A 27338-nucleotide genomic window follows, 5' to 3' on the forward strand; every position below is an offset into this window, starting at 1 on the left:
CAGGCTGCTCTCAGATGAGGTAGCAAAAACCTGGTGACAGATTTCCTTTAATTTGCATTTAATTCTAAGTATGTGCATACCTTTCTGTATGATGTCTTCCAAGCACAACACAGCACAAATGGGGAATTCCTTTTCCTCATTCCTTAGTAAGCACACAAACAGGCACAGCAATGGTATGAATGATATCACAAAGCAGTACGGAGCAGTGTAGATGTGAGTTTAACTCTACGGTGAGGAAAGAGACTTGTTGGAAAGCAGCTGAAAGTACCAGGTATCTTGTAGTCCAGAGAGTACCAGAGAGTTCAAGAATAGGGACATTCTATATGCTTCCCAAAATCCACAAATCTGGAAAACCAGGGAGGCCAATTATCTCATGTGTGGGCATCCTTACTGAGCAGGTATCTGGATGGGTAGAGAGTGTTCTTAAACCCCTGGTAAGGGATACACCCAGCTTCATTCAGGACACAACTGACCTATTGAATAAACAATAGGTCCTCTACCAGAAGGAACCATCCTGGCCACCATGGATGTGGAATCTTTGTACTCCAATATCCCACACCAGGATGGATTAAATGTCTACAAATTCTTCATGGAAAACACAGGGAATGATGCAAATTCTGTGGTGAAACACAAAACTCATCCTCACCCACAATTACTTTGATTTTGACAATAAGATTTATCTACAGGAGACTGGTACACATATGGGAAGTAAAATGGCTCCACAGTATTCAAATCTTTTCATGGCCAAGCTTGAAAGCTAATTTTTGTCCTCATGTCCCATCAGGCCTCTGGCATACTACTGCTACATTGATGATATTTTAATTATCTGGACAGAGTCTGAGCAACAGCTAAAGACGTTCCATGAACAGTTTAATCAATTTCATCCCACCATCAGCTTAACACTCAACTACTCCAGCACTGAAATTAACTTTTTGGACACTATCATTACGCTAAAGAACAATGAAATAGAGATATCCCTGTATCAGAAGCCAATCGACTGTCCAACATACCTTAAATGATACAGTTTCCATCCAAAACACATAAAAAAACTCTATTGTCTACAGCCAAGCCATCAGATACAATCGTATATGTTCCAACTCCATGGAGAGAGACAAACACCTTGGTCGCCTCAAAAAGACTTTTTTGAATCAGGGTTACCATCCAAGAACAATTGAAAACCAAATTAGAAGATCCACCAGAATATCAAGGAATCACCTGCTACATTACAAAGCTAAAGAAGAAAATAATCGAGTGCCTCTAGTAGTCACCTACAATCCAAATCTGGAGGTGCTAAGGGGAGCAGCACAGAAATTACACCCTTTACTACAAAAAGATGCCCGATTACAATCCATTTTTCCTGACCCCACTACTGTGTTTTAGGTAGCCCCCAAATTTAAAAAGCATCATTGTCAGAAGCTCCCTGTCCTCTCAAACAGCTGCAGGAACCCTTCCTTGCAACCAGAAAAAAATGTAAAACTTGTCCATTTATAATGATCACGGACAAGATAAAGATTCTTAACTCACATCATGACTACAAGATCCCTGGTACTTTCAGCTGCATCACATCTAATGTTGTGTATTTAATTATTTGTACTAAATGTCCAACTGGGAGTCTGCATGTGGGGGAGACAGGGCAAAAACTTAGAACAAGGATGAATTCTCATCACCACACAATAAGAGAAAAAGGAATGGACCTATCGGATTTTTGTATCCCCGATGATAGCATCCTGGACATGAAATTACTTGATTTAAAAGGTAATTTCAAATCTCAGAAAGACAGAAGAATCTGTGAGTATAAACTCATGAGGGCCTTTGACACACTCAGTGCAGGAATGAATGTTTCGGTTATAGGATGTTTCGCCCTCAGCAGTTCGCCCCCGGGTACAGTTTGCCCACGCACATTTTGTCCCCAGCATTTGGCCCCCAGGATGATACTTACCTGTCACAGCTGCAGCTCCTTGGGTCACGGAGTGCAATCTAGTGGTTCCCCGTGACATCAGATGGAAACAGTTGATTTAACATGTCACAAAAGTGAAGCACTCTGTACAGTATTTTTGTGACGTGGATTGATGATGGACGGGAATTCATGAACCACAAGGACAAACTGGTGAAACATCTAAACACAAAATTCTGGGGGCAAAACAGGGTACAAACAGTGCAAAATGTACCCGGGGGCGAAGTGCTGGGGGCGAAGTGCTGGGGGTGAAACATTCAAATCCCGAATGTTTCGCATGGATATATGTCTTTTTACATCAGTTAAGGAATTTGCTCTTCAGATCTTCTGGGGTCACCACAACATAGAACCAGACCCATTCAGAGGACCATAAAACATTAAGACTTCCTTATCTATGAACTATTCCAATAACTATGTCTATCCCTTTCACATAATGATAATTCTGCTTCACGTCAATTGTCTTATCTATTGCCTTCTTTCTCTCTGTGCTGTGTTGTATATAAGCATATATGTATGTGATTCTTCAGAATTCGCATTAGTCTCTACTTGATGATGGGACCTGCGTAGTCTCGAAAGTTTTCAATTTGTTGCCATCTTTTTAGTTAGCCATTCAAAGGTATCAACCACTGAGGACTCTCACGTCTAAATAATGTATTATTCTGTGCTTTTCTGTTTTTTATGCTGCGCTACTATAACATCTGCTATCATGTTTTAGCTGCTATCATGTGACCTATGGGCATACTATAATAGCATAGCACTTGTCACTTTAGATCTATTTATTAGTCTGGTTTACTGATATACATATTTTTTTTCTGAAGTGCATATCACTTGCATAATTCTACTTAGTTTTATTATTTTTCACATGAAATTTTATATCAGTTATAGATGAAATACATTTATACACTAACCATATAGGTTCATATCGACATTCTGTACTTTCATATGCTCCTCTACTATTTCATCTGCTATCGTGTTTTTGCTGCTATCATGTTACTTATGGGCATATTATATTAAACACAGCATTTGTCACTTTAAATGTACTTGTTAAATTGATTTATTGATTTATATTTTTCTGAAGTGCATATCACTAGTGCATTTCTAATTACTTTTATTATTTTGCACATGAAAATTTATATCAGCTATAGGTTAGATATATAGGTGCTTCTCACAAAATTAGAATATCATCAAAAAGTTAATTTATTTCAGTTCTTCATTACAAAAAGTGAAACTCATATATTATATAGAGTCATTACAAACAGAGTGATCTATTTCAAGTGTCTATTTCTGTTAATGTTGATGATTATGGCTCACAGCCAATGAAAACCCAAAAGTCATTATCTCAGTAAATTAGAATACTGCTGAGGTGTTATGGAAACCCAGGTTGCTTTGACAGCAGCCTTCAGCTCGTCTTCTTTGTTAGGTCTTGTGTCTCTCATCTTCCTCTTGACCATACCCCATAGATTTTCTATGGGGTTAAGGTCAGGCGATTTTGCTGGCTACTACAGCAGCATACTGTTGTTTTTAAACCAGCTATTGGTACTTTTGACAGTGTGGAGAGGTGCCAAGTCCTGCTGGAGAATGAAATTTCCATCTCCAAAAAGCTTGTTTGCAGAGGGAAGCATGAAGTGCTCTAAAATTTCCTGACAGACTGTTGCTCTGACTTTGGTCTTGATAAAACACAGTGGACCAACATCAGCATATATCATCTGGAAACAACACTTTGGACCACTGAGCAACAGTCCATTTCTTTTTCTCTTTGGCCCAGGTAAGACGCTTCTGGAGTTGTCTATTGGTCATGAGTGGCTGGACACAAGAAATGTGACACTTGTAGCCCATGTCCTGGATACGTCTGTGTGTGGTGGCTCTTGAAGTAATGACTCCAGCGGCACGCCACTCCTTTCAAGGCTGCTCTTATCCCAGTTGCTTGTGCACCTTTTTCTACCACACTTTTTCCTTCCACTCAACTTTCCATTAATATGCTTGGATACAGCACTCTGTGAACAGCCAGCTTCTTTAGCAATGAACTTTTGTGGCTTACTCTCCTTGTGGAGTGTGTCAATGACTGCCTTCTGGATATCTGTCAAGTCAGCAGTCTTCTCCATGATTGTGGAGCCTACTGAAGCAGAGAAAGGGACATTTTTAAAAGCTTAGGAAGCCTTTGCAGATGTTTTTGGTTAATTATTCTAATTTACTGAGATAATGACTTTTGGGTTTTCATTAGCAGTGAGCCAAAATCATCAACATTAACAGAAATAAACCTTTGAAGTGGATCACTCTGTAATGACTCCATATAATATAGGAGTTTCACTTTTTGTACTGAAGAACTGAAATAAATTAACTTTTTGATGCTATTCTAATTTTATGAGAAGCACCTGTATTTATACACTGACCGTATAGTTTCATATCGATTTCATATAGAGATGTTAGATATTCAGCATTGTTATTAATTTACGATTCTGATACTGCCACTTTTCCTACACATCGATGTACAGTATTCTTTCCCTTGATCTTTTAACTTCATTTTTAATATACAAATAATAATCATAATTTTATTTGATACCCTGTCACATTTATAGGTTTATATTTTCTGGTGGACACCTAACACATATGTATTCTTTGATTTTTTTGCATTAAGAGATAACACATCTGATGTTGTTTTATTTAAACCTAATGCTGCAGCAAGGTGAAAATTTGTTTTTAAAATAATTCTTGTGATTTGGACTTTTACAGACTGATTGTACTAAAATTAACAACAAAACTGTCATAAATAAAGTATAATGAATGATCCATCCAAGTCACACACATCAATAATCTTCACTATTCTGTGACTGTCAGGCAAACATTTTTATCTTTACGTCATGCCATGGATGGGTCTGTATCTTCCATTTTATGCATATTTCTTTCACGCATCAAGTACTTTCAGTTCCAGTCTGTTATCAGAATGTATATTTCAAATTATGAATGTATGAATGTTGTCTTTTGTGCACTTTTTAATTTTTTTTAAAAGTTGGAAATATTGTACGTGCAAAAAAACAGGGAAACTGCAACAAGTCAGCATAATCCTAATGAGATTAACTGTAGCAGCAATTACAAATGCATTGCAAAATTTATGTTAAAAAAAAATGTACATATGGTTTTCTTTTGACTTTGATATAGAATATATAGGTGTGTTTGTATGCTGCTTCATTTGAACTCCTGCAGACTGTATATATTATTGTATTGACTGCTTACTGGATTTCCATTAATTCAGTTAATTTTGATCTAATAATTAGGTGTACTTACATTTCAGAAATTAATTGCTCTAAAATAGATTATAAAAATACTGTGCCAATTTAAAGCCTAGAGTTTCCATTTTACTGGAGTCTATATGGATCAATATATGTGTCAATTAAATCAAAGTATTCTTTTCATACCTGTATTTTAGTACCTAGTGCAGTAAAACAATTCATCTCACCATCATGTGTTGGGTCTGTGCTTATCGATCCAAGAACACAGACCTGCAGTGTAAAGAATGGGGGGGAGGACAGAGCAGCAGCCTTCGCCGTTGACGATACATGTTATTCAGACTACCTCCAACCACCTATGCAGCTGTGGCTACAATGTATCCACACTGGAATCCTAATAGCATAGGTCTAGATTTGCTAAAATACACTTTATAGACCTCACTTGGAATTTTGCTATTAATATGTTTTAAATGTAAATATTATTATAATATTATTACATGTAATTCATTCCAAAACATTATATATGTAAATCAATTTCACATTCAAACACATAATGAAATGATGTATTGGGTGCTTAGTTCTCCCTCTCGATACCAAACCTCCTAGAATTAGATAAAGTTTGCAATACCTATTTGCTAATCCAAATCTTTACTTTTCTGTAGTCTTGGTTACAATAATGGATTCTTGTTTCTACCAACTGAGGCATATTAAATCTGTGCAAATTGGTCTCATAATTATTACTAGTCTGACAGAGTTGATTGTGATTAATGTGTAGTTATTTCCCCTCCTCTTAGGATGGATTTCTGTGTCCATAAAGATGAACCATGTGATACAGTGGGTGAGTAAAATGGATTTGCAGCATGTATTTCTATTTTATGGAGGATCCAATGTTTATTTTAAATTTAATGAACAAATATAGCATCACACAAGCAGTTAAATGACATCAAGTTGTGCTATATCTGTATGTAAGTTTTTAATATATTAGAGTAAGATTTTTCCCTACTTGTCATAGTTAGAATTTTAGACTCATAACTGAACAGGGTCATAAATGAACAATGAGTTTAGGTTTATTTTATTATCATCATCATCATCATCAATCATCCATCATCATCATCATCATTTTGCATTCTTTATTATATATATATATATATATTTTTTTTTTTATTTCACCAGTTATTTAGTTTCTTTTAGTTTATAGTGGGTACCCTTCATGTATATTTTATTTTGCATGCTGACTTCCCAAGGACGCTATGTTCATACATAGCAGCTAATGTTTATACAGTGAGCTGCAGTATAAAGGCGTAGGGGGGTCAGGGCAGTAGCCTGAGGGGCTGATGAAATGGGAAGCATTTGAGTACCAAGCAGCTTAGTTTGTGACCATCACCTTCACAGTATGTACACACAATGTCTTTTTTAGGGGGATCCCCCTGGAAACCTATTACTGTGCACTTGTCCAGTCTTTCATTACTTTTTTAACAGCTTAAGGGTTCGGAAGTCATGATGAAGAGGCTAAATAAAATAACATGTTCATTCTTCGGGTGACTTCGTTTTAAAGCCGTCCACTCTTGATAGTTGAAAGTGTAAGGAAGAGACACCTGTGGCAGAGGAAAAGCAAACGCTCATGGGGAAACGAACAGCAAAGCCGCATCTGGAAAAAGATCATAAGCTTTATCCAGAAGCGGCATTGCTCACGAAAAGCTGGAATCTTAAATACGTTGTGTGCACATACCCTTAGGGAAGTGGTTTTCTGGCTATGGACACTTTGACATGAAAAAAATATTTAGGTTATATTGAGTTTAAATATTTCAGGCTATGATCTCAAATCCTTCATTTTTTTTCAGACTCTTCTGATATGCAGTTTACTGCCTCCTGCTTTTCTCTTGTGGAAGTGTCTTCTTGCAATATAAGCTGGATGTGAGGACTTTATGTCCTAGATGCTTGTGCCTTCAATAACTCTCATAAAAAAGTATAGCTTTGTCTCTGTACTAATGTCTGCTTCTACATCCCATGAGGGATTTCTTCTCACAGACAAGGTCTCTGTCTCCATTTTGTTCATTCCTTAATGAAGTTTGCTTTATAATTTCCTTTAATTTCACATTTGGCATTTGCAACCATTAACTCCCAACTCTTCCCTTTTTGCTGTTGCACAAAAAATACACATCACCTGGAACACTATGCTGTCAGACCTCTATCAGAGGCTAAAGGACAGCCAGCTTGGTGAGGGAGTTATAGAGACTCTACAACAGCACACTAATGAAACATTTGTGATGAAAGCTATTTTTTAAATTGTACATTAGAGAAAAAAAAGAGCAAAATAAAATGTGCAAAGTTGTCTAAAGCCTATCAATGTGACGTTTTACACTTTATATTAACCCCTTCCCGACATGTGACGGTATAGTACGTCACATGTCGGGACCCCCGCTTTGATGTGCGCTCCGGCGGTGAGCGCACATCAAAGTCGCGACATGTCAGCTGTTTTTTACAGCTGACATGTGCGCGCAATAGCGGCGGGTGAAATCGCGATCACCCGCCGCTATTAACTAGTTAAATGCCGCTGTCAAGCGCAGACAGCGGCATTTAACTACCGCATCCGGCCGTGCGGCCGGATATGAGCGCATCGCCGACCCCTGTCACATGATCGGGGGTCGGCGATGCTCCTCCATTGTAACCATAGAGGTCCTTGAGACCTCTATGGTTACTGATTGCCGGTGGCTGTGAGCGCCCCCCTGTGGTCGGCGCTCACAGCACACCTGCATTTTAGCTACATAACAGCGATCTGATGATCGCTGTTATGTAGCAGAGCCGATCGGGCTGTGCCTGCTTCTAGCCTCCCATGGAGGCTATAGAAGCATGGCAAAAGTAAAAAAAAAAAGTTTTTAAAAATGTGAAAAAAATAATAAAAACATAAAAGTTTAAATCACCCCCCTTTCGCCCCAATCAAAATAAATCAATAAAAAAAAACAAAAACCTACACATATTTGGTATCGCCGCGTTCAGAATCGCCCGATCTATCAATTAAAAAAAAGCATTAACCTGATCGCTAAATGGCGTAATGAGAAAAAAATTCGAAACGCCAGATTTACGTTTTTTTGGTCGCCACGACATTGCATTAAAATGCAATAACGGGCGATCAAAAGAACGTATCTACACCAAAATGCTATCATTAAAAACGCCAGCTCGGCACGCAAAAAATAAGCCCTCACCTGACCCCAGATCACGAAAAATGGAGACGCTACGAGTATCGGAAAATGGCGCAATTTTGTTTTGTTTTGTTTTTTGCAAAGTTTGGAATTTTTTTTCACCACTTAGGTGAAAAATAACCTAGTCATGTTAGGTGTCTATGAACTCGTAGTGACCTGGAGAATCATAATGGCAGGTCAGTTTTAGCATTTAGTGAACCTAGCAAAATAGGCAAGCAAAAAACAAGTGTGGGATTGCACTTTTTTTGCAATTTCACTGCACTTGGAATTTTTTTCCCGTTTTCTAGTACACGACATGCTAAAACCAATGATGTCGTTCAAAAGTACAACTCGTCCCGCAAGAAATAAGCCCTCACATGGCCAAATTGACGGAAAAATAAAAAAGTTATGGCTCTGGGAAGGAGGGGAGCGAAAAACGAAAACGGAAAAACGGAAAAAGCTCCGGGGGTGAAGGGGTTAAACTAGCTGATTAGCCCGGCGTTGCCTGGGCATAGTAAATATTTGTGGTTAGTTATAGCATCTCACTTCTCTTATTTTCACATCACGCCTCTCATTTTCCCCCTCACATCTCTCATTTTCTCTCTTACACCTCTCATTTTCCCCCTCACTCCTCTTATTTTCCCCCTCACTCCTCTCATTCCCCCCTAACTCTTGTCATTTTGACCTCACATCTGTTATTTTCCGATCACTCTACTATTTTCCCTCACTCCTCTCAATTTGCACTCACACCTTTTCATTTTCACCTCACACCCCTCATTTTCACCTCACACCTCTCATTTTCCCCTCAGTATATACATATTTGTCATCTCCCTTATATATAGTATACACCTGTATGTCATCTCCTGTATATAGTATATACCTGTATGTCATCTCTCCTGTAAATAGTATATACCTGCTGTATGTCATCTCCTGTATATTGTATATACCTATGTGTCATCTCCTCCTGTATATAGTATATACCTGTATGTCATCTCTTCTGTATATACTATATACCTGTATGTCATCTCCTCCTATATATAATATATACCTGTATGTCATCTCCTGTATATAGTATATACCTGTATGTCATCTCCTCTGTATATAGTATGTACCTGTATGTCATCTTCTCCTGTATATAGTATGTACCTATATGTCATCTCCTCCTGTATATAGTATATACCTGTGTGTCATCTCCTCTGTATATAGTATATACCTGTTTTTCATCTCACCTGTATATAGTATATACCTGTGTGTCATCTCCCCTGTATATAGGATATACCTCTGTGTCATCTCCCCTGTATATAGTATATATGTGTGTCATCTCCCCTGTATATAGTATATACCTGTGTGTCATCTCCTCCTGTATATAGTATATACCTGTATGTCATCTCCTCCTGTATATAGTATATACAGTGGGGCAAAAAAGTATTTAGTCATTCAGCAATAGTGCAAGTTCCACCACTTAAAAAGATGAGAGGCGTCTGTAATTTACATCATAGGTAGACCTCAACTATGGGAGACAAACTGAGAAATAAAAATCCAGAAAATCACATTGTCTGTTTTTTTATCATTTTATTTGCATATTATGGTGGAAAATAAGTATTTGGTCAGAAACAAACAATCAAGATTTCTGGCTCTCACAGACCTGTAACTTCTTCTTTAAGAGTCTCCTCTTTCCTCCACTCATTACCTGTAGTAATGGCACCTGTTTAAACTTGTTATCAGTATAAAAAGACACCTGTGCACACCCTCAAACAGTCTGACTCCAAACTCCACTATGGTGAAGACCAAAGAGCTGTCAAAGGACACCAGAAACAAAATTGTAGCCCTGCACAGGGCTGGGAAGACTGAATCTGCAATAGCCAACCAGCTTGGAGTGAAGAAATCAACAGTGGGAGCAATAATTAGAAAATGGAAGACATTCAAGACCACTGATAATCTCCCTCGATCTGGGGCTCCACGCAAAATCCCACCCCGTGGGGTCAGAATGATCACAAGAACGGTGAGCAAAAATCCCAGAACCACGCGGGGGGACCTAGTGAATGAACTGCAGAGATCTGGGACCAATGTAACAAGGCCTACCATAAGTAACACACTATGCCACCATGGACTCAGATCCTGCAGTGCCAGACGTGTCCCACTGCTTAAGCCAGTACATGTCCGGGCCCGTCTGAAGTTTGCTAGAGAGCATTTGGATGATCCAGAGGAGTTTTGGGAGAATGTCCTATGGTCTGATGAAACCAAACTGGAACTGTTTGGTAGAAACACAACTTGTCGTGTTTGGAGGAAAAAGAATACTGAGTTGCATCCATCAAACACCATACCTACTGTAAAGCATGGTGGTGGAAACATCATGCTTTGGGGCTGTTTCTCTGCAAAGGGGCCAGGACGACTGATCCGGGTACATGAAAGAATGAATGGGGCCATGTATCGTGAGATTTTGAGTGCAAACCTCCTTCCATCAGCAAGGGCATTGAAGATGAAACGTGGCTGGGTCTTTCAACATGACAATGATCCATAGCACACCGCCAGGGCAACGAAGGAGTGGCTTCGTAAGAAGCATTTCAAGGTCCAGGAGTGGCCTAGCCAGTCTCCAGATCTCAACCCTATAGAAAACCTTTGGAGGGAGTTGAAAGTCCATGTTGCCAAGCGAAAAGCCAAAAACATCACTGCTCTAGAGGAGATCTGCATGGAGGAATGGGCCAACATACCAACAACAGTGTGTGGCAACCTTGTGAAGACTTACAGAAAACGTTAGACCTCTGTCATTGCCAACACAGGATATATTACAAAGTATTGAGATGAAATTTTGTTTCTGACCAAATACTTATTTTCCACCATAATATGCAAATAAAATGATAAAAAAACAGACAATGTGATTTTCTGGATTTTTATTTCTCAGTTTGTCTCCCATAGTTGAGGTCTACCTATGATGTAAATTACAGACGCCTCTCATCTTTTTAAGTGGTGGAACCTGCACTATTGCTGAATGACTAAATACTTTTTTGCCCCACTGTACCTGTGTGTCATTTCCCCTGTATATAGTATATATGTGTGTGTCATCTCCTCCTGTATATAGTATATACCTGTACGTCATCTCCTGTATATAGTATATACCTGTGTGTCATCTCCTCCTGTATATAGTATATATCTGTATGTCATCTCCTCCTGTATTAGACCGCGTTCACACATTATTTGCTCAGTATTTTTACCTCAGTATTTGTAAGCTAAATTGGCAGCCTGATAAATCCCCAGCCAATAGTAAGCCCTCCCCCCTGGCAGTATATATTAGCTCGCTCACAAATACACATAATAGACAGGTCATGTGACTGACAGCTGCCGTATTTCCTATATGGTACAGTTGTTGCTCTTGTAGTTTGTCTGCTTATTAATCAGATTTTTATTTTTGAAGGATAATACCAGACTTGTGTGTGTTTTATGACAAGTTTCATGTGTCAAGTTGTGTGTGTTGAGTTGCGTGTGGCGACATGCATGTAGCGACTTTTGTGAGATGAGTTTTGTGTAGTGACATGCGTGTAGCAACTTTTTGTGTGTTGAGTTGCATGTGACAGGTTAGTGTAGCAATTTGTGTGCAGCAAGTTTTGCGCATGGCGAGTTTTGCGCATGGCGAGTTTTATGTGTGGTGCATTTTGAGTATGTGCAAGTTTTGTGTGAGGCAACTTTTGCATATGTTGCAACTTTTGTGCATGTGGCAGTTTTTCCACGTGTGAAAGTTTTGCGTGTGGCGAGTTTTCTATGAGGTGAGTTTTGCACATGTGGCGAGTTTTGCGTGAGCCTAGTTTTGCATGTAGCGAGTTTTGCGAGTGGCGAGTTTTGAGCGGCGACTTTTGTGTTTCGACTTTTATGTGGCGAGGTTGGTGTATGTGTGGTGAAATGTGTGCTGAGGGTGGTATGTGTTCAAGCACGTGGTAGTGTTTGGCGCATTTTGTGTGTGTGTTCATATCCCCGTGTGTGGTGAGTATCCCATGTCGGGGCACTACCTTAGCAACTGTACGGTATATACTCTTTGGTGCCATCGCTCTCACTCTTTAAGTCCCCCTTGTTCACATCTGGCAGCTGTCAATTCACCTCCAACACTTTTCCTTTCACTTTTTCCCCATTATGTAGATAGGGGCAAAATTGTTTGGTGAATTGGAAAGCGCGGGGTTAAAATTTCACCTCACAACATAGCTTTGACGCTCTCGGGGTCCAGACGTGTGACTGTGCAAAATTTTGTGCCTGTAGCTGCGACGCCTCCAACACTTTTCCTTTCACTTTTTCCCCATTATGTAGATAGGGGCAAAATTGTTTGGTGAATTGGAAAGCACGGGGTTAAAATTTCACCTCACAACATAGCCTATGACGCTCTCGGGGTCCAGACGTGTGACTGTGCAAAATTTTGTGGCTGTAGCTGCGACGGATCAGATGCCAATCCCGGACATATACACACACACACACAGACACATACACACATTCAGCTTTATACATTAGATTATACTAAGGTTTAATACATAGTGTAGATCCTGAAGTTTACAAATGGTAGATTTGTCCTTTCAGAAGAGGCTTAAATGTATAAAGTAAAATCACTGTCACTCACTCTCATTCCCTTTATCTGTCTCTCTTCTTGGGCTGTTGCAGTTATGTGGTTGGATGTACTTAAACCTAGTTTCTCTTTGGCAAGCCTACAGATTGTTTCTGTGATCCTCTATTTGGATGAATGTTTCATTAAAAATAGCAAAACAGAAGTACCTAGACCTACCGGACACTTTTTGTCTCAAATCACTATTTGAGCACTGCAAGGCTGCAGTAGCATCGTATGCAGTGAAGAAGCAGTGACCCACAAATTCAAACACACAAGTCTCTTTTAATGTGTTTCTTCACAGCATTAAAGTCCAATTCACATAAATGCATATAACTTCAGTGGATAATATCAGTGACCAGTTTACACCAGTTCAAAGCAATACATATCTGGCTTTAGATTTGCGGTCCCTGAACAGGCCAGACTTCCCTTGTCCAGTTTCCCTGGGCGACCGCACGCCATCTCACAGTCTCTATACGTCTCCATACACACAGCCTCATATGTTGCAGACACTACACATGCCAGCCCTCCTCTGACTAGTTCTCTTGGCTGTCCTGCATCACTGTATCACAGTCTCTTTACAGACTCTTTACTCACACAGTCGTACACAGTTCAGGATATCCTCCGGATAGCAGCCAGGCATCATATCCACCTGTTTGCAATCGTTGCACATGTTAGTCCTCTTTTGGGCACAGGACATCCACCTCCGGGCACAGGACTGCCCACATCCAACTCCTTCGGGCACAGGACATCCACCTCCGGGCACAGGACTGTCCACATCCGAGACCAGTACCATGGATGACTTGCATCTCTGTGTACGCTGCGGGTGCCAGGCTATTCAGCTGCCCTGGGTGCTGGCTCTGCTGGCCTGTGCCTCCATGCACTCTACAAACAAGCACACACACCAGACTGACACTGACGTGCACCTCGCACACCTGACACGACCTGACACACCCATACCCCTTACTGCAGGGTTTTTAAACACACACACAGACCTGTGGCCTTCAGCCACACGGAAACCCGGACTGAAAATCCGTGACTCTCACGCACACCTATGGACTTCATCCGTCTGCATGCACATTCTGGGGAGAACAAACAGCGCCCCCTAGCTGTATCAGAGGCCACAGCCTCACAGCACATACCAATTTATGGTACTTGTTTCAAGTAGTTTCCTAAAAGTTTTATTAAGATTAAAATAACTGTAACTAAAACATGGCAGCCAACTGGGCTGTTCAATGTTTTCTTAATTGTCACTAACAAAGATAAACCACAAGTGAATTACATTGATCCACTGTAACACAGGGGAATGGCAGATCAGCCTCAATTCTAAACCAAGCAACATATACAAATTTTATAACTTGGTAGTCTTATATGAAATGTCAGGAAGAGAAAAACAATAAAGATTGTTACCAGGGCCATAGTGTAAATCTATAGAAAGGAGGAAGATTATATGCAAAGAGGCTATGTAATCTTTCAGATTTAAAACAAATGTGTTTTTATCGCTTAAATGCATGAATATTACATAGTAATATATCTCTTAGGGACATTTGTGGATTAATGTAGTCAAAAGGAAAAATTGCTTTCTCAAGTCAACCATTCACATATGTCGACAACTTCAAAGTTTAAACACATTTATAGGGAACAGACCAATAACAATAATACATGATTTGTGTGCATTGATGGATGTCAAGAATGAAAACTGCATTATGTTTCATATTTCACCTAGAGTCAGATGTTCTTGGTCTGTCAAATAATGAAGAACACAGACAAGGCTCAAATTATCAGAAAGTTGTTCTATATCAGTGGGGTCCGGACTTGACTTTGTAACCTATTTTGTATAGTCTGTGCTTGTCAATGTTCAAAATTCTTAGAACTGACTGAAATTGAAAACCGCATGCAGTATTCAGCATTGCTACCATATGTATAATTTTTTTAAAGCAACTTTTATTCCAAGTTGTACATGTGAAACGTTTAAAAAAGGTTTCCTCGTGTTTCTATCAGGAACAAGAGGGAAGCCCTCACAATAGGATAACATAAGAAAATACTAAGGGTACCGTCACACAGTGCCATTTTGATCGCTACGACGGTACGATTCGTGACGTTCTAGCGATATCGTTACGATATCGCAGTGTCTGACACGCAGCAGCGATCAGGGATCCTGCTGAGAATCGTACGTCGTAGCAGATCGTATGGAACTTTCTTTCGTCGCTTGATCACCCGCTGACATCGCTGGATCGTTGTGTGTGACAGCGATCCAGCGATGCGTTCGCTTGTAACCAGGGTAAACATCGGGTAACTAAGCGCAGGGCCGCGCTTAGTAACCCGATGTTTACCGTGGTTACCAGCGTAAACATAAAAAAAAAAAAAACAGTACATACTCACATTCCGGTGTCTGTCCTCCGGCGTCTCAGCTTCTCTGCACTGTGAGCACCGGCCAGCCAGAAAGCGAGCACAGCGGTGACGTCTGACGTCACCGCTGTGCTTTCCGGCCGCTGTGCTTACACAGTGCAGAGAAGCTGAGACGCCGGAGGACAGACACCGGAATGTAAGTATGTACTGTTTGTTTTTTTTTACGTTTACGCTGGTAACCAGGGTAAACATCGGGTTACTAAGCGCGGCCCTGCGCTTAGTAACCCGGTGTTTACCCTGGTTACCCGGGGACTTCGGCATCGCTCCAGCGCCGTGATTGCAACGTGTGACCGCAGTCTACGACGCTGGAGCGATAATCATACGATCGCTGCGACGTCACGGATCGTGCCGTCGTAGCGATCAAAATGGCACTGTGTGACGGTACCCTAAGAATAACATAGGACTAAAAATAAGATAAGATAATGTTCAAGTCTTTGACAATAGGACTCCATCTAACACCTGGATTTAGGACTTACTACATGGACACACGTCATATCTCAGACACACTTCACATCTCCAACACACTTACTCCAAATCACTAAGCTTTAATCATCTCTCCATTTGTAACATAGACTTTCATTTTCTTTTCTTTAGGAGGCATAACCCCATGCATCCCATGCACAAATGTCCTGTTGTAACATCTCTTAAATGTTGTGCTTTTGACTTAGTAGTCTATTTGTAAACCTACCTGAAGAAGGAGTCTTAGTGCTCTGGAAGCTTGCAAATATAGTGGGGAAAATAAGTATTTGATACCCTGACGATTTTGCACCTACAAAGATATGCAAAGTCTGAAATTTTTATCGTAGGTTCACTTCAACTGTGAGAGACAGAATCTTAAAACAAATTCTAAAAAATTACATTATATGATTTTTACATAATTAATTAGCATTCTATTGCATGAAATAAGTATTTGATACATTAGAAAAACAGAACATAATATTTGGCACAGAAACCTTTGTTTGCACTTACAGTGGTCAGACATTGTTAGGGCTAGCGGAACGCACCAAGTAATAGAGAGATTGATACGAGGTGCGTTAGCAGCCTGGGGTCCACCGTGCAGAGATACCTGCTGCAAAGTAATGGCGGATGGACTCTGAGCTCACACGTGGGTTAAACTTCACCCCGTATGAAATGAAAGCGAGCTCTGTTGCCTCCCAGAGTTGCGCTGTACACAGAAAATAATACCCTAACTAGGGTTGTGCTTGCTCTGGAACTCTTATGTGCTAAACGCACACATGAAGTAACCAGATGCTAAGCCAAGGCTAATTGCCCCCACTAATGCTAGCTGCCTGCCTGAGTGTACAGCCCCAAAGCTAAACAGACTCACACCACATATGAACTGAGTGGTAGAGTATCCACTGGCAACAGCCAAACACAAATGATACTAGCGCATGGTCGTGCGGCCATGCAAACCTTTTATAGTTGTAGCTCTCCAGGACCTTCCTAGTGGACCAATATGAGCTGCTACAGGACCTGAGCGTGTGACTCCCGACCTCCAATGAGAGGTCTTCCCTTGGGCATGCTCAGAAGGAGAAAAACAGGACTTAGTCCCAGGAGCGCCTGCTTGCCGCTGAACAGTACTGGTTATAATGGCTGAACCTGGAAGGGCAGCAGTAACCAAACGTGCAGTATCTGTCCGAGCCAGGTGCTGGGACCGATGTCTCGGCTGAGCAGGTTCCACTGTGGCTGGAGAAGAATGGGAGACCACCGCGGACAAGGTTTGAGATTCCCCCTGTGCAGCGGCAGGAACTCCACACCTAACAGACGTTTCCTGCAGTTCTTGTAATTGTTATAGTTGTTGACCAAGTTTGCACACACCGTAGCATGGATTTTGGCCCATTACTCCATACATTTCTCCAGATCTTTCAGGTTTCGGGGCTGTCACTCGGCAACATTGAATTTCAGCTCCCTCCAAAGATTTTCTATTGATTTAAGGTCTGGAGACTGGCTAGGCCACTCCAGCACCTTGAAATGATTATTACAGAGCCACTTCTTAGTTGCCCTGGCTTTGTGTTTCAATTCATTATCATACTGTAAGACCCAGCTATGACCCATTTTCAATCCTCTTACTGAGGGAAGGAGGTTGTTGGTCAAAATCTCATCATACATGGCCCCATCCATCCTCCCATCAATATGGTGCAGTCATCCTGTCCTTTTTTCAGAAAAGTGCCTCCAAAGTATGATGTTCCTCTCACCCAGCTTCAGAAGATCTGAGGACACCTTCACCCATTAATCCCATTTTCCACTCGCTACCAAAAATTCATAAGGAGTCCCCCCCCCCCCTTTCAGACCCATTGTTGCAGATATTGGAAGTCACAGTGAAAAATTGAGTATCTGGGTAGATATGCATCTACAAAACTTGATTCCTAATATGCCCAGTTTTCTGAAAGACACAAAACATGCCATATCCTCTTTGGGCAGCACAAAAAGGCCAGACTCTTGCATTTGGGTGTCCTGTGACATCATACTACTCTATCTCTCAATACTGCATTATCAGGCGTCAATAGCATTAACCAATCATTTGGCTAAATAAAGTAGTTTTTCAAAATAATAAGGACATTTTTTATTTTGTAGGTTGAATTCCTGATTAAACATAATTATTTTATTCAGTAATAAATTTTACCTCTAAAAAAGGGAAGCACCTATGGGAGTTACCTTCTCACCTTGCGATTGCCAATATTTTTGTTTCAGAATAGGAAGAAAAATTCATTTTTTCATGCGCAAATCCCTTCTCCTCCCACATTAGGTAGTAAGCTCAACCTGCTCCTGGTGTGGAATGGACTGAGGGATTTGATGCAGGAATTTTTTTTTACATTAATGATAACAACATGAGCCTTAAATTTACTATATGTGTGGAAACAACGAGCATTATTTTTTGGATATTAATCTAAATATGGAGTCTTCAAACTTTCCTCTTACAGGAAATAAAATGCCACTAATTCCATCTTATATGTCACCTCCTGTCCTGTGGGAGAACTCTACAGAAATAAGAGGAATTAAACTCTAAATACATGCTATGTAACAGAAACAAAGGATGTCCATAATAGAATGAAACACAGGCAGTATCAAAACTGGATGCTGGATCGAGCCAAAAATATAGTAAAAAAAAAGGAGAGACAATCAATTCTTGATAGTGACAACAAAAGGAGGGAGGTCATGAAATCATGTGGTCTTTCAGCAACTTTTAGCCCTATGTTTCATAAAATTGTTCACATAATAAAACCCATAAATACCCATATTAAATCAGGATCAAAATAATTGGAAAGAATATTGATAGAACCTGTCAATTTTGTGAAAAAAGGGCCCCCAGTTTGGGGGATATTTTATTTTCTAGACTATATGCCAAAGGTAACACTAGAAAAATCCTGTTGTCAATTAAAGGATCCTACAAATGCGGACACACTATTTGCACTTGTTGTAAGGTGATGAAAACTACTAAATCTTTCACTTAACCATTGTTAACATCATTTATCTGATTACATGCAACATCTGAAAAATTCAGTACGTGGGATGTACGGGCGGTCCCTTAAAGGTCAGAATCAGATGACAAATGTCAGCCGCTGTCAGTAAACTTCTACACATAAACTCTGCAGCTTCAATGAATTTTGTGTGGATCCATAACATTAGCATCTCCAGTCAAGAGGAAATACAGTGCCTTGCGAAAGTATTTGGCCCCCTGGAACTTTTCAACCTTTTCCCACATATCATGCTTCAAACATAAACATGCCAAATGTAAACTTTTGGTGAAGAATCAACAATAAGTGGAACACAATTGTGAAGTTGAACGAAATTTATTGGTTATTTTACATTTTTGTGGAAATTCAAATTCGCAAGGCATATATCTCCCTTTGTATCTTTCTATATGGTTATGGTTGTGCAAATTTTCTCTTTTATGCAGTATTTTAATCACTAAGGGTTAAAAGGTTTTTCTGTCGATTTCAAACCACTGGTGGTATTTGTGCTAGGTAATTTAAATAATAGACAGGATGTGATGTCACACACTGAGCTTTTTCTCTAAGAAATGTCTTATAGCAATGATTGAGATCATTCAGATTGAAACGTGACGCTATGGTTATGAACATTTACTTCAAGTTTTACTTCATTAGCGACATGGATGATATATCCTTTTAACTTTTGGCAATAAATATGGACTTTTAAAGCAGATCATTTGGCTGCTGGACTATTTTTTTTTTTTTTTGCAATCATCCTTTCTACATCCTCCAAACATGGCGAGTTGAGCTGACACCAAAAAGTTCTATTTTGGTCTGACTTTCCCCCATGCCTCCTCTGGATAATCCAGATTGTTATTAGCGAACTGTAAACAGGCCTGGACATGTGCTGGCATGAGAAGAGGGACCTTGCGTGCCCTGCAGGAATTTCATACATGAAAGCATAGTGTGTTACTAGCGGTATTGTTGGGACTGTGGCCCTAGCTCTCTTCAGATCATTGACCAGGTCCTTTCATGTAGTTTGGGGCTGATTCCTGACATTTCTCAGAATCATCCTTACCCCATGAGGAAAGATCTTGCATGGAACCTCCAAACCAAAGAAGATTGACAGTCATCTTCAGTTTCTTCCATCTATATATATGAGGCATCGTGATTACTCGCTAATCCTGCCCCCTGCACAGTAGCTCCGCCCACCATCACATTACCACACACAATCCCGCCCCCACCACATTACCACACACAATCCCACCCCCACCACATTACCACACACAATCCCGCCCCACCACATTACCACACACAATCCCGACCACCCACATCACAACACATAATCCCGCCCCCCCACCACATTACCACACACAATCCTGCCCCCCCACATTACCACAGACATTCCTGCCCCCACCACATTACCACACATAATCCCGCCCCCCACCACTTTACCACACACAATCCTGCCCCCCACCACATTACCACACACAATCCCGCCCCCCACCACATTACCACACACAATCCCGCCCCCCCACCACATTACCACACACAATCTCGCCCCCCACCACTTTACCACACACAATCCCGCCCCCCAGCACATTACCACACACAATCCCTCCCCCCACCACATTACGACACACAATCCCGCCCCCACCACATTACCACACACAATCCCGCCCCACCACATTACCACACACAATCCCGCCCCCCCACCACATTACCACACACAATCCCGCCCCCCACCACTTTACCACACACAATCCCACCCCCCACCACATCACCACACATAATCCTGCCCCATCACATCACCACACATAATCCCGCCCCCACCACATTACCACCCATAATCCCGCCCCCCCACATCACCACACATAATCCCGCCCCCGCACCACATTACCACACATAATCCAGGCCCCTACCACATTACCACACATAATCCCGCCCCCGCACCACATTACCACACATAATCCAGGCCCCTACCACATTACGACACATAATCCCGCCCCCCACAACATTACCACGCATAATCCTGCCCCCTTGACATTACCACACATAATCCCGCCCTTTCACATAACCACACATAATCCCGCCCCCACCACATGACCACACATAATCCCGACCCCCCACAACATTGCCACACATAATCCTGCCCCCCACCACATCACCACACATAATCCCGCCCCCACCACATCACCACACATAATCCCACCCCCCACCACATTACCACAGATAATCCCGCCCCCCACCACATTGCCACACATTATCCCACCCCCCACATTACCACACGAGGCTCCGTTCCCAAACATTCCAACACGAGGCTCCGACCCCACACATTACCACACGAGGCTCCGTCCCCACACATTACCACATGAGGCTGCGTCCCCACACTTTACCATATGAGGCTCCGTCCTCACACATTACCACACGAGGCTCAGTCCCCACACATTACCACATGAGGCTCCGTTTCCCCACATTACCACATGAGGCTCTGTCCCCCCACATTACCACACGAGGCTCAATCCCCACACATTACCACATGAGGCTCCATCCCCACACATTACCACATGAGGCTCCATCCCCACACATTACCACACGAGGCTCTGTCCCCACACATTACTATACGAGGCTCCGTCCTCACACATTAACACACGAGGCTCCGTCCCTCCACATTACCACAAGAGGCTTCGTCCCCACACATTACCACACGAGGATCTGTCCTCACACATTACCACACGAGGCTGCATCCCCACAAATTACCACATGAGGCTCTGTCCCCACACATTACCACATGAGGCTCCGTTCCCCCACATTACCACAAGAGGCTCAGTTCCCCCACATTACCACATGAGGCTCCGTCCCCCCACATTACCACATGAGGCTCCGTTTCCAAACATTACCACACGAGGCTCCGTCCCCACACATTACCACATGTGGCTCCACCCCCCCACATTACCACATGCAGCACTTCCTTTCTATGTAATTCAACCACTTCAGCCAAGGTAGACGTACATTTAATTGCATCCGCATTCTCCCAAACAAAATGAGCCAAAAAGAGTCGCCAGGTCCATCTCACAGGCCGCAGGAAAATCCGGACAACGATGCAGTAGCTGATCGACAACAACAATATCGATTAAATCGTAGGATTGGTTATCAAGAACGAACACCTGAGCAGATTGTTCAGGACAGAGAGAGATATTATTGTTATTAACTTCATTTTAAGTTAATTTACCACCTGCGTAAGCACTGTTGAATGTTGTCATTATTTACTTTAGTTTAATCACCATCAGCGTTAATTAGATAGCAATGAGCGTGCCGAGCGTTAGCTGGCTGGAAACAGCTAGTTTTCTAATAATTGTGCAAACAGTTGTTGCCTTATCACCAAGCTGCTTGCCTATTGTCCTGTAGCCTATCACAGCCTTTTGCAGGTCTACAATGTTGTCCCTGGTGTCCTTAGGCAGCCCTTTTGCTTTGGCCATTGTGGAGAGGTTGGTGTGTGATTGATTGAGTGTGTGGACAGGTGTCTTTTATGCAGGTAACAAGTTCAAAAAGGCTAGTGCAGAGTAGGAAGGCTTCTTAAAGAAAAACTAACAGCCAGAATTCTTGCTGGTTGGTAGGTGATCAAATACTTATTTCATGCAATAACTGTCTCTCACAGTTGAAGTGTACATAGGATACAAATTACAGACCTCTCCATTCTTCGTAGGTTGGACAACTTGCAAAATCGGCAGCATGTCAAATACCGTATTTTCCGGCATATAAGACGACTTTTTAACCCCTGAAAATCTTCTTAAAAGTCGGGGGTCGTGTTATACGCCGGGTATGGTCTTGTACGCCAGGTGTATATGGTGGGTGGGTGGGGGAGTGGTCCTGATGACGACGAGGGGGCGTCTCACAGGAAAGTGCGTGGAGTATCCCCCATTACCTCATCGTAGCGCTGCAGCGTGGGGTCTCTGTGCTGGGAGCGGCGGCTGCTGCTCCTCTTTGTGCCGCGTGGGTGCTGTGCTGTGGGGCGGCGGCTCCTCTTCTGCAGTGTGGGGCCTCTGTGCTGTGGGGCGGTGGTGGCGTATTTTCATGCAGTCAGTTGGGGCTCCTCCGGCATCTCCTTAAAGCCCGGAGGCCCCGCTGGCAGCTCCATTGCTATGATGCGGTGGCCTCCGGGAAAATGGCCGCTGCTCAGATTCAGATCTCGTCTCCCGAGAACTCGGGACGAGATCTGATTCTGAGCATGCGCCGCCCCCAGCGGCCATTTTCCCGGAGGCCACCGCATCGCAGCAATGGAGCTGCCTCCGGGAAAATGGACGCTGCTCAGATTCAGATCTCGTCTCCCGAGATCTCAGGACGAGATCTGAATCTGAGCATGCGCCGCCCCTAGCGGCCATTTTCCCGGAGGCCACCGCATCGTAGCAATGGAGCTGCCGGCGGGGCCTCCGGGCTTTAAGAAGATGCCGGAGGAGCCCCGACTGACCGCATGAAAATACGCCGCTGCTGCCCCACAGCACAGAGGCCCCACACTGCAGAAGAGGAGCCGCCGCCCCACAGCACCCACGTGGCACAAAGAGGAGCCGCCGCTCCCAGCAGAGACCCCACGCTTCAGCGCTACGATGAGGTAATGGGGGATAGTCCACTCACACTTTCCTGTGAGACGCCCCCTCGTTGTCATCGGGACCACTCCCACCCAAAAGGCACATTAGTCACCGGCCCTATAAGACGACATACGGCGTATAAGAAGACCCCCGACTTTTAAGAAGATTTTATATTTTAACTGGAAAAGTTGGGGGGTCGTCTTATACGCCCAGTCGTCTTATACGCCGGAAAATATGGTACTTATTTTCCCCACTGTATATATATTTTTGGGTTAGTCACTAAAGGTATCACTTCAAGAATACTATTGTCTTTTTTTAGCATAAAAGTATTTACATGGCTAAGCCACCAGCCCAAATTGAGCGCTCTCCCACTTTGATAGCAGCTGCAGCTTTGCCTCTGCGGTTTTTGAGAAGCTAAGAGACACTTAGGCTTGCTGGGTCTAGTGATCTGACCAGCTTTTTGAGTAGTACTTGCAAGCTGTATGGAGACAGTTTACAAGTTAGCACTTCTTTCCTGGGAGACCGGCTACCTCTAGAATCAAAGCAAGTAAAAAAAAACCTTTGTTCTTGAGAACTGAGAGTATTTTTAGTAAGTAAATTTCAGAGTTGCTTATTTTTACAAGCACTTTGACCTTTAATATGATGACTCGTAGTGTTGAGCATTTCGATACTGCAAGTATCGGGTATCGGCCGATACTTGCTGTATCGGAATTCCGATACCGAGATCCGATATTTTTGTGATATCGGGTATCGGTATCGAAACAACATTAATGTAAAAATGTGTAAAAGAGAGAATTAAAATAAAAAATATTGCTATACTCACCTCTCCGACGCAGCCTGCACCTTACCGAGGGAAGCGGCAGCGTTCTTTGTTTAAAATTCGCGCTTTTCTTTCCTTTACGTGAGTCCCGGCTTGTGATTGGTTGCGTGCCGCCCATGTGACCGGGACGCAACCAATCACAGCAAGCCGTGACGTAATTTCAGGTCCTTCAGGATTTTAAAATTACGTTCCGGCGTTGTGATTGGTTGCGTCGCAGTCACATGGGCGACGCAACCAATCACAGCAAGCCGTGACGTAATTTCAGGTCCTTAAGGATTTTAAAATTACGTCCCGGCTTTGTGATTGGTTGCGTCGCAGTCACATGGGAGACGCAACCAATCACAAGCCGTGACGTCACGGGAGGCTGGACACGCGCGCATTTTAAAATGGGCGCGTGTCCAGCCTCCCGTGACGTCCCGGCTTGTGATTGGTTGCGCCGCGATCAACCAATCACAAGCCGGGAGGCTCGACACGCGCGCATTTTAAAATTTTAAAATGCGCGCGTGTCCAGCCTCCCGGCTTGTGATTGGTTGACCGCGGCGCAACCAATCACAAGCCGGGACGTCACGGGAGGCTGGACACGCACCCATTTTAAAAAGCGCGCGTGTCCAGCCTCCCGTGACGTCACGGCTTGTGATTGGTTAATGGCGGCCATGTTGCCGGGACGCGGACCAATCACAGCAAGCCGTGACGTAATTTCGTCACGGCTTGCTGTGATTGGTCCGCGTCCCGGCAACATGGCGCCGTGACCAATCATAAGCCGGGACATCACTGGAGGCTGGACACGCGCGCTTTTTAAAAAGCGCGCGTGTCCAGCCTCCCGTGACGTCACGGCTTGTGATTGGTTAATGGCGGCCATGTTGCCGGGACGCGGACCAATCACAGCAAGCCGTGATGTAATTTCGTCACGGCTTGCTGTGATTGGTCCGCGTCCCGGCAACATGGCCGCCCTGACCAATCACAAGCCGGGACTTCACGTAACCAAGTAAAAGCGCGAATTTTAAACAAACAACGCTGCCGGTTCCCTCGCTGAGGTCCAGGCTGCGTCGGACAGGTGAGTATAGCGATATTTTTTATTTTAATTCTTTCTTTTACACATTTATATGGATCCCAGGGCCTGAAGGAGAGTTTCCTCTCCTTCAGACCCTGGGAACCATCAGGAATACCGTCCGATACTTGAGTCCCGTTGACTTGTATTGGTATCGGGTATCGGATTGGATCCGATACTTTGCCGGTATCGGCCGATACTTTCCGATACCGATACTTTCAAGTATCGGACGGTATCGCTCAACACTAATGATGAGTCAACCCCTTTGAGTACATGACACCAAACAAGAAACAAGTACAATAGTCAATAAACGTAAGTGAGTGACAGATCAGTAGAGAGGAAATGTGACCCAGGCCTACAGTCTATATTATCAGGAGTATGGTGATGATGTCCATATATTTGTACAAAAATGTGCAAATTAAAGCATAATTTTAGCTCTTCCTTTTAAAGGGGTATTCCTATGATTGCCTGGAACAGGAATATCTTTGTCTACGATAAGAAGTTGCGACTGCTCAACGCGGTTTCCGTAACTCCCACAGACTTGGGAGTTCTGAAAAACATTTTAGCACTGAAATCTACATCCTTAACAAAACTCCCAAGTTTTAAAAACAAGATAACTTTCTGTGATACACTGATTCGGTAACTCCTGTTCAGTTCTATGGTATTTAGTAATAGAAACAGCTTTGCACAGTTTGGTCAACCAATTCTTCAGTAAAGACTTCCTGTGGCCAGCACTTAGAGCCATGAATGGTTGAGATGGTTCTAAATAGTAGATTGTACGGCTGTGAGAGCAAGGTCTTTCCTTTACACATGTATAGCACCATGGAATTAATGGTGCTTTAGCAATAAATAATAATAATCCTATAGTGATGCCCTAGAAGGCCACCTTCTCCTCCTACCAATCATACTGGCCATGTAACGTCATATAAATATAAAGTAAAGCTCACACAAACCTTTTAAACATGGCGTGTTTCATTTAATTCCATAACATGGATCCCACAGAGTCTATATGCGTTTTGTGCCGACTCTGCTCACGTGTCTCAGTTGTGTGCCAGATTCATTAAGGTCTGCTCCTTTCTTCCAGATGAACAACCACTATGCATGCCACAAGCAATAATGGCCATTGTAGTCTTGGGCTTATTATTTCTTATGTGTGATGGAAAGCTTCAGTTAAGAACGGACCCAAATATGAAATCACCCAGTGAAAATAACGATCTTTTTTTTCTCACTTAGGCTGCCGTCACACTATCAGTATTTGGTCAGTATTTTACATCAGTATTTGTAAGCCGAAACCAGGAGTGGAACAATCAGAGGAAAAGTATAATAGAAACATATGCACCACTTCTGCATTTATCACCCACTCCTGGTTTTGGCTTACAAATACTGATGTAAAATACTGACCAAATACTGATAGTGTGATGGCAGCCTTAAGGTACCTTCACACGAAGCGACGCTGCAGCGATAGCGACAACGATGCCGATCGCTGCAGCGTCGCTGTTTGATCGCTGGAGAGCTGTCACACAGACCGCTCTCCAGCGACCAACTATGCCGAGGCCCCCGGGTAACCAGGGTAAACATCGGGTTGCTAAGCGCAGGGCCACGCTTAGTAACCCGATGTTTACCCTGGTTACCAGCGTAAAAGTAAAAAAAACAAACAGTACATGCTCACCTGCGTGTCCCCCAGCGTCTGCTTCCTGACACTGACTGAGCTCCGGCCCTAACAGCACAGCGGTGACGTCACCGCTGTGCTTTCACTTTCACTTTAGGGCCGGCGCTCTGTAAGTGTCAGGAAGCAGACGCTGGGGGACGCGCAGGTGAGCATGTACTGTTTGTTTTTTTTACTTTTACGCTGGTAACCAGGGTAAACATCGGGTTACTAAGCGCGGCCCTGCGCTTGGTAACCCGATGTTTACCCTGGTTACCAGTGTAAAACATCGCTGGTATCTTTGCTTTTGCTTTCAAACACAACGATACACAGCGATCGGACGACCAAATAAAGTTCTGGACTTTATTCAGCGACCAGCAACATCACAGCAGGATCCTGATCGCTGCTGCGTGTCAAACGAAACGATATCGCTATCCAGGACGCTGCAACGTCACGGATCGCT

General features: G+C 42.8%; 1 protein-coding gene across 1 annotated transcript in view; it reads left to right on the forward strand.

Annotated features, from left to right (window-relative positions):
• LOC143793911 (A disintegrin and metalloproteinase with thrombospondin motifs 19-like) overlaps nt 1–27338 on the forward strand; it is a 326064-nt gene that overhangs the window by 245945 nt on the left and 52781 nt on the right. The window contains exon 7 of the mRNA XM_077280850.1: nt 5973–6016. Coding sequence (XP_077136965.1) covers nt 5973–6016 — 44 coding nt within the window. The remainder of the gene's footprint in view (nt 1–5972; nt 6017–27338) is intronic.

This window comes from Ranitomeya variabilis, chromosome 1 (genome assembly GCF_051348905.1).
Source record: "Ranitomeya variabilis isolate aRanVar5 chromosome 1, aRanVar5.hap1, whole genome shotgun sequence".
NCBI lineage: Eukaryota > Metazoa > Chordata > Amphibia > Anura > Dendrobatidae > Ranitomeya > Ranitomeya variabilis.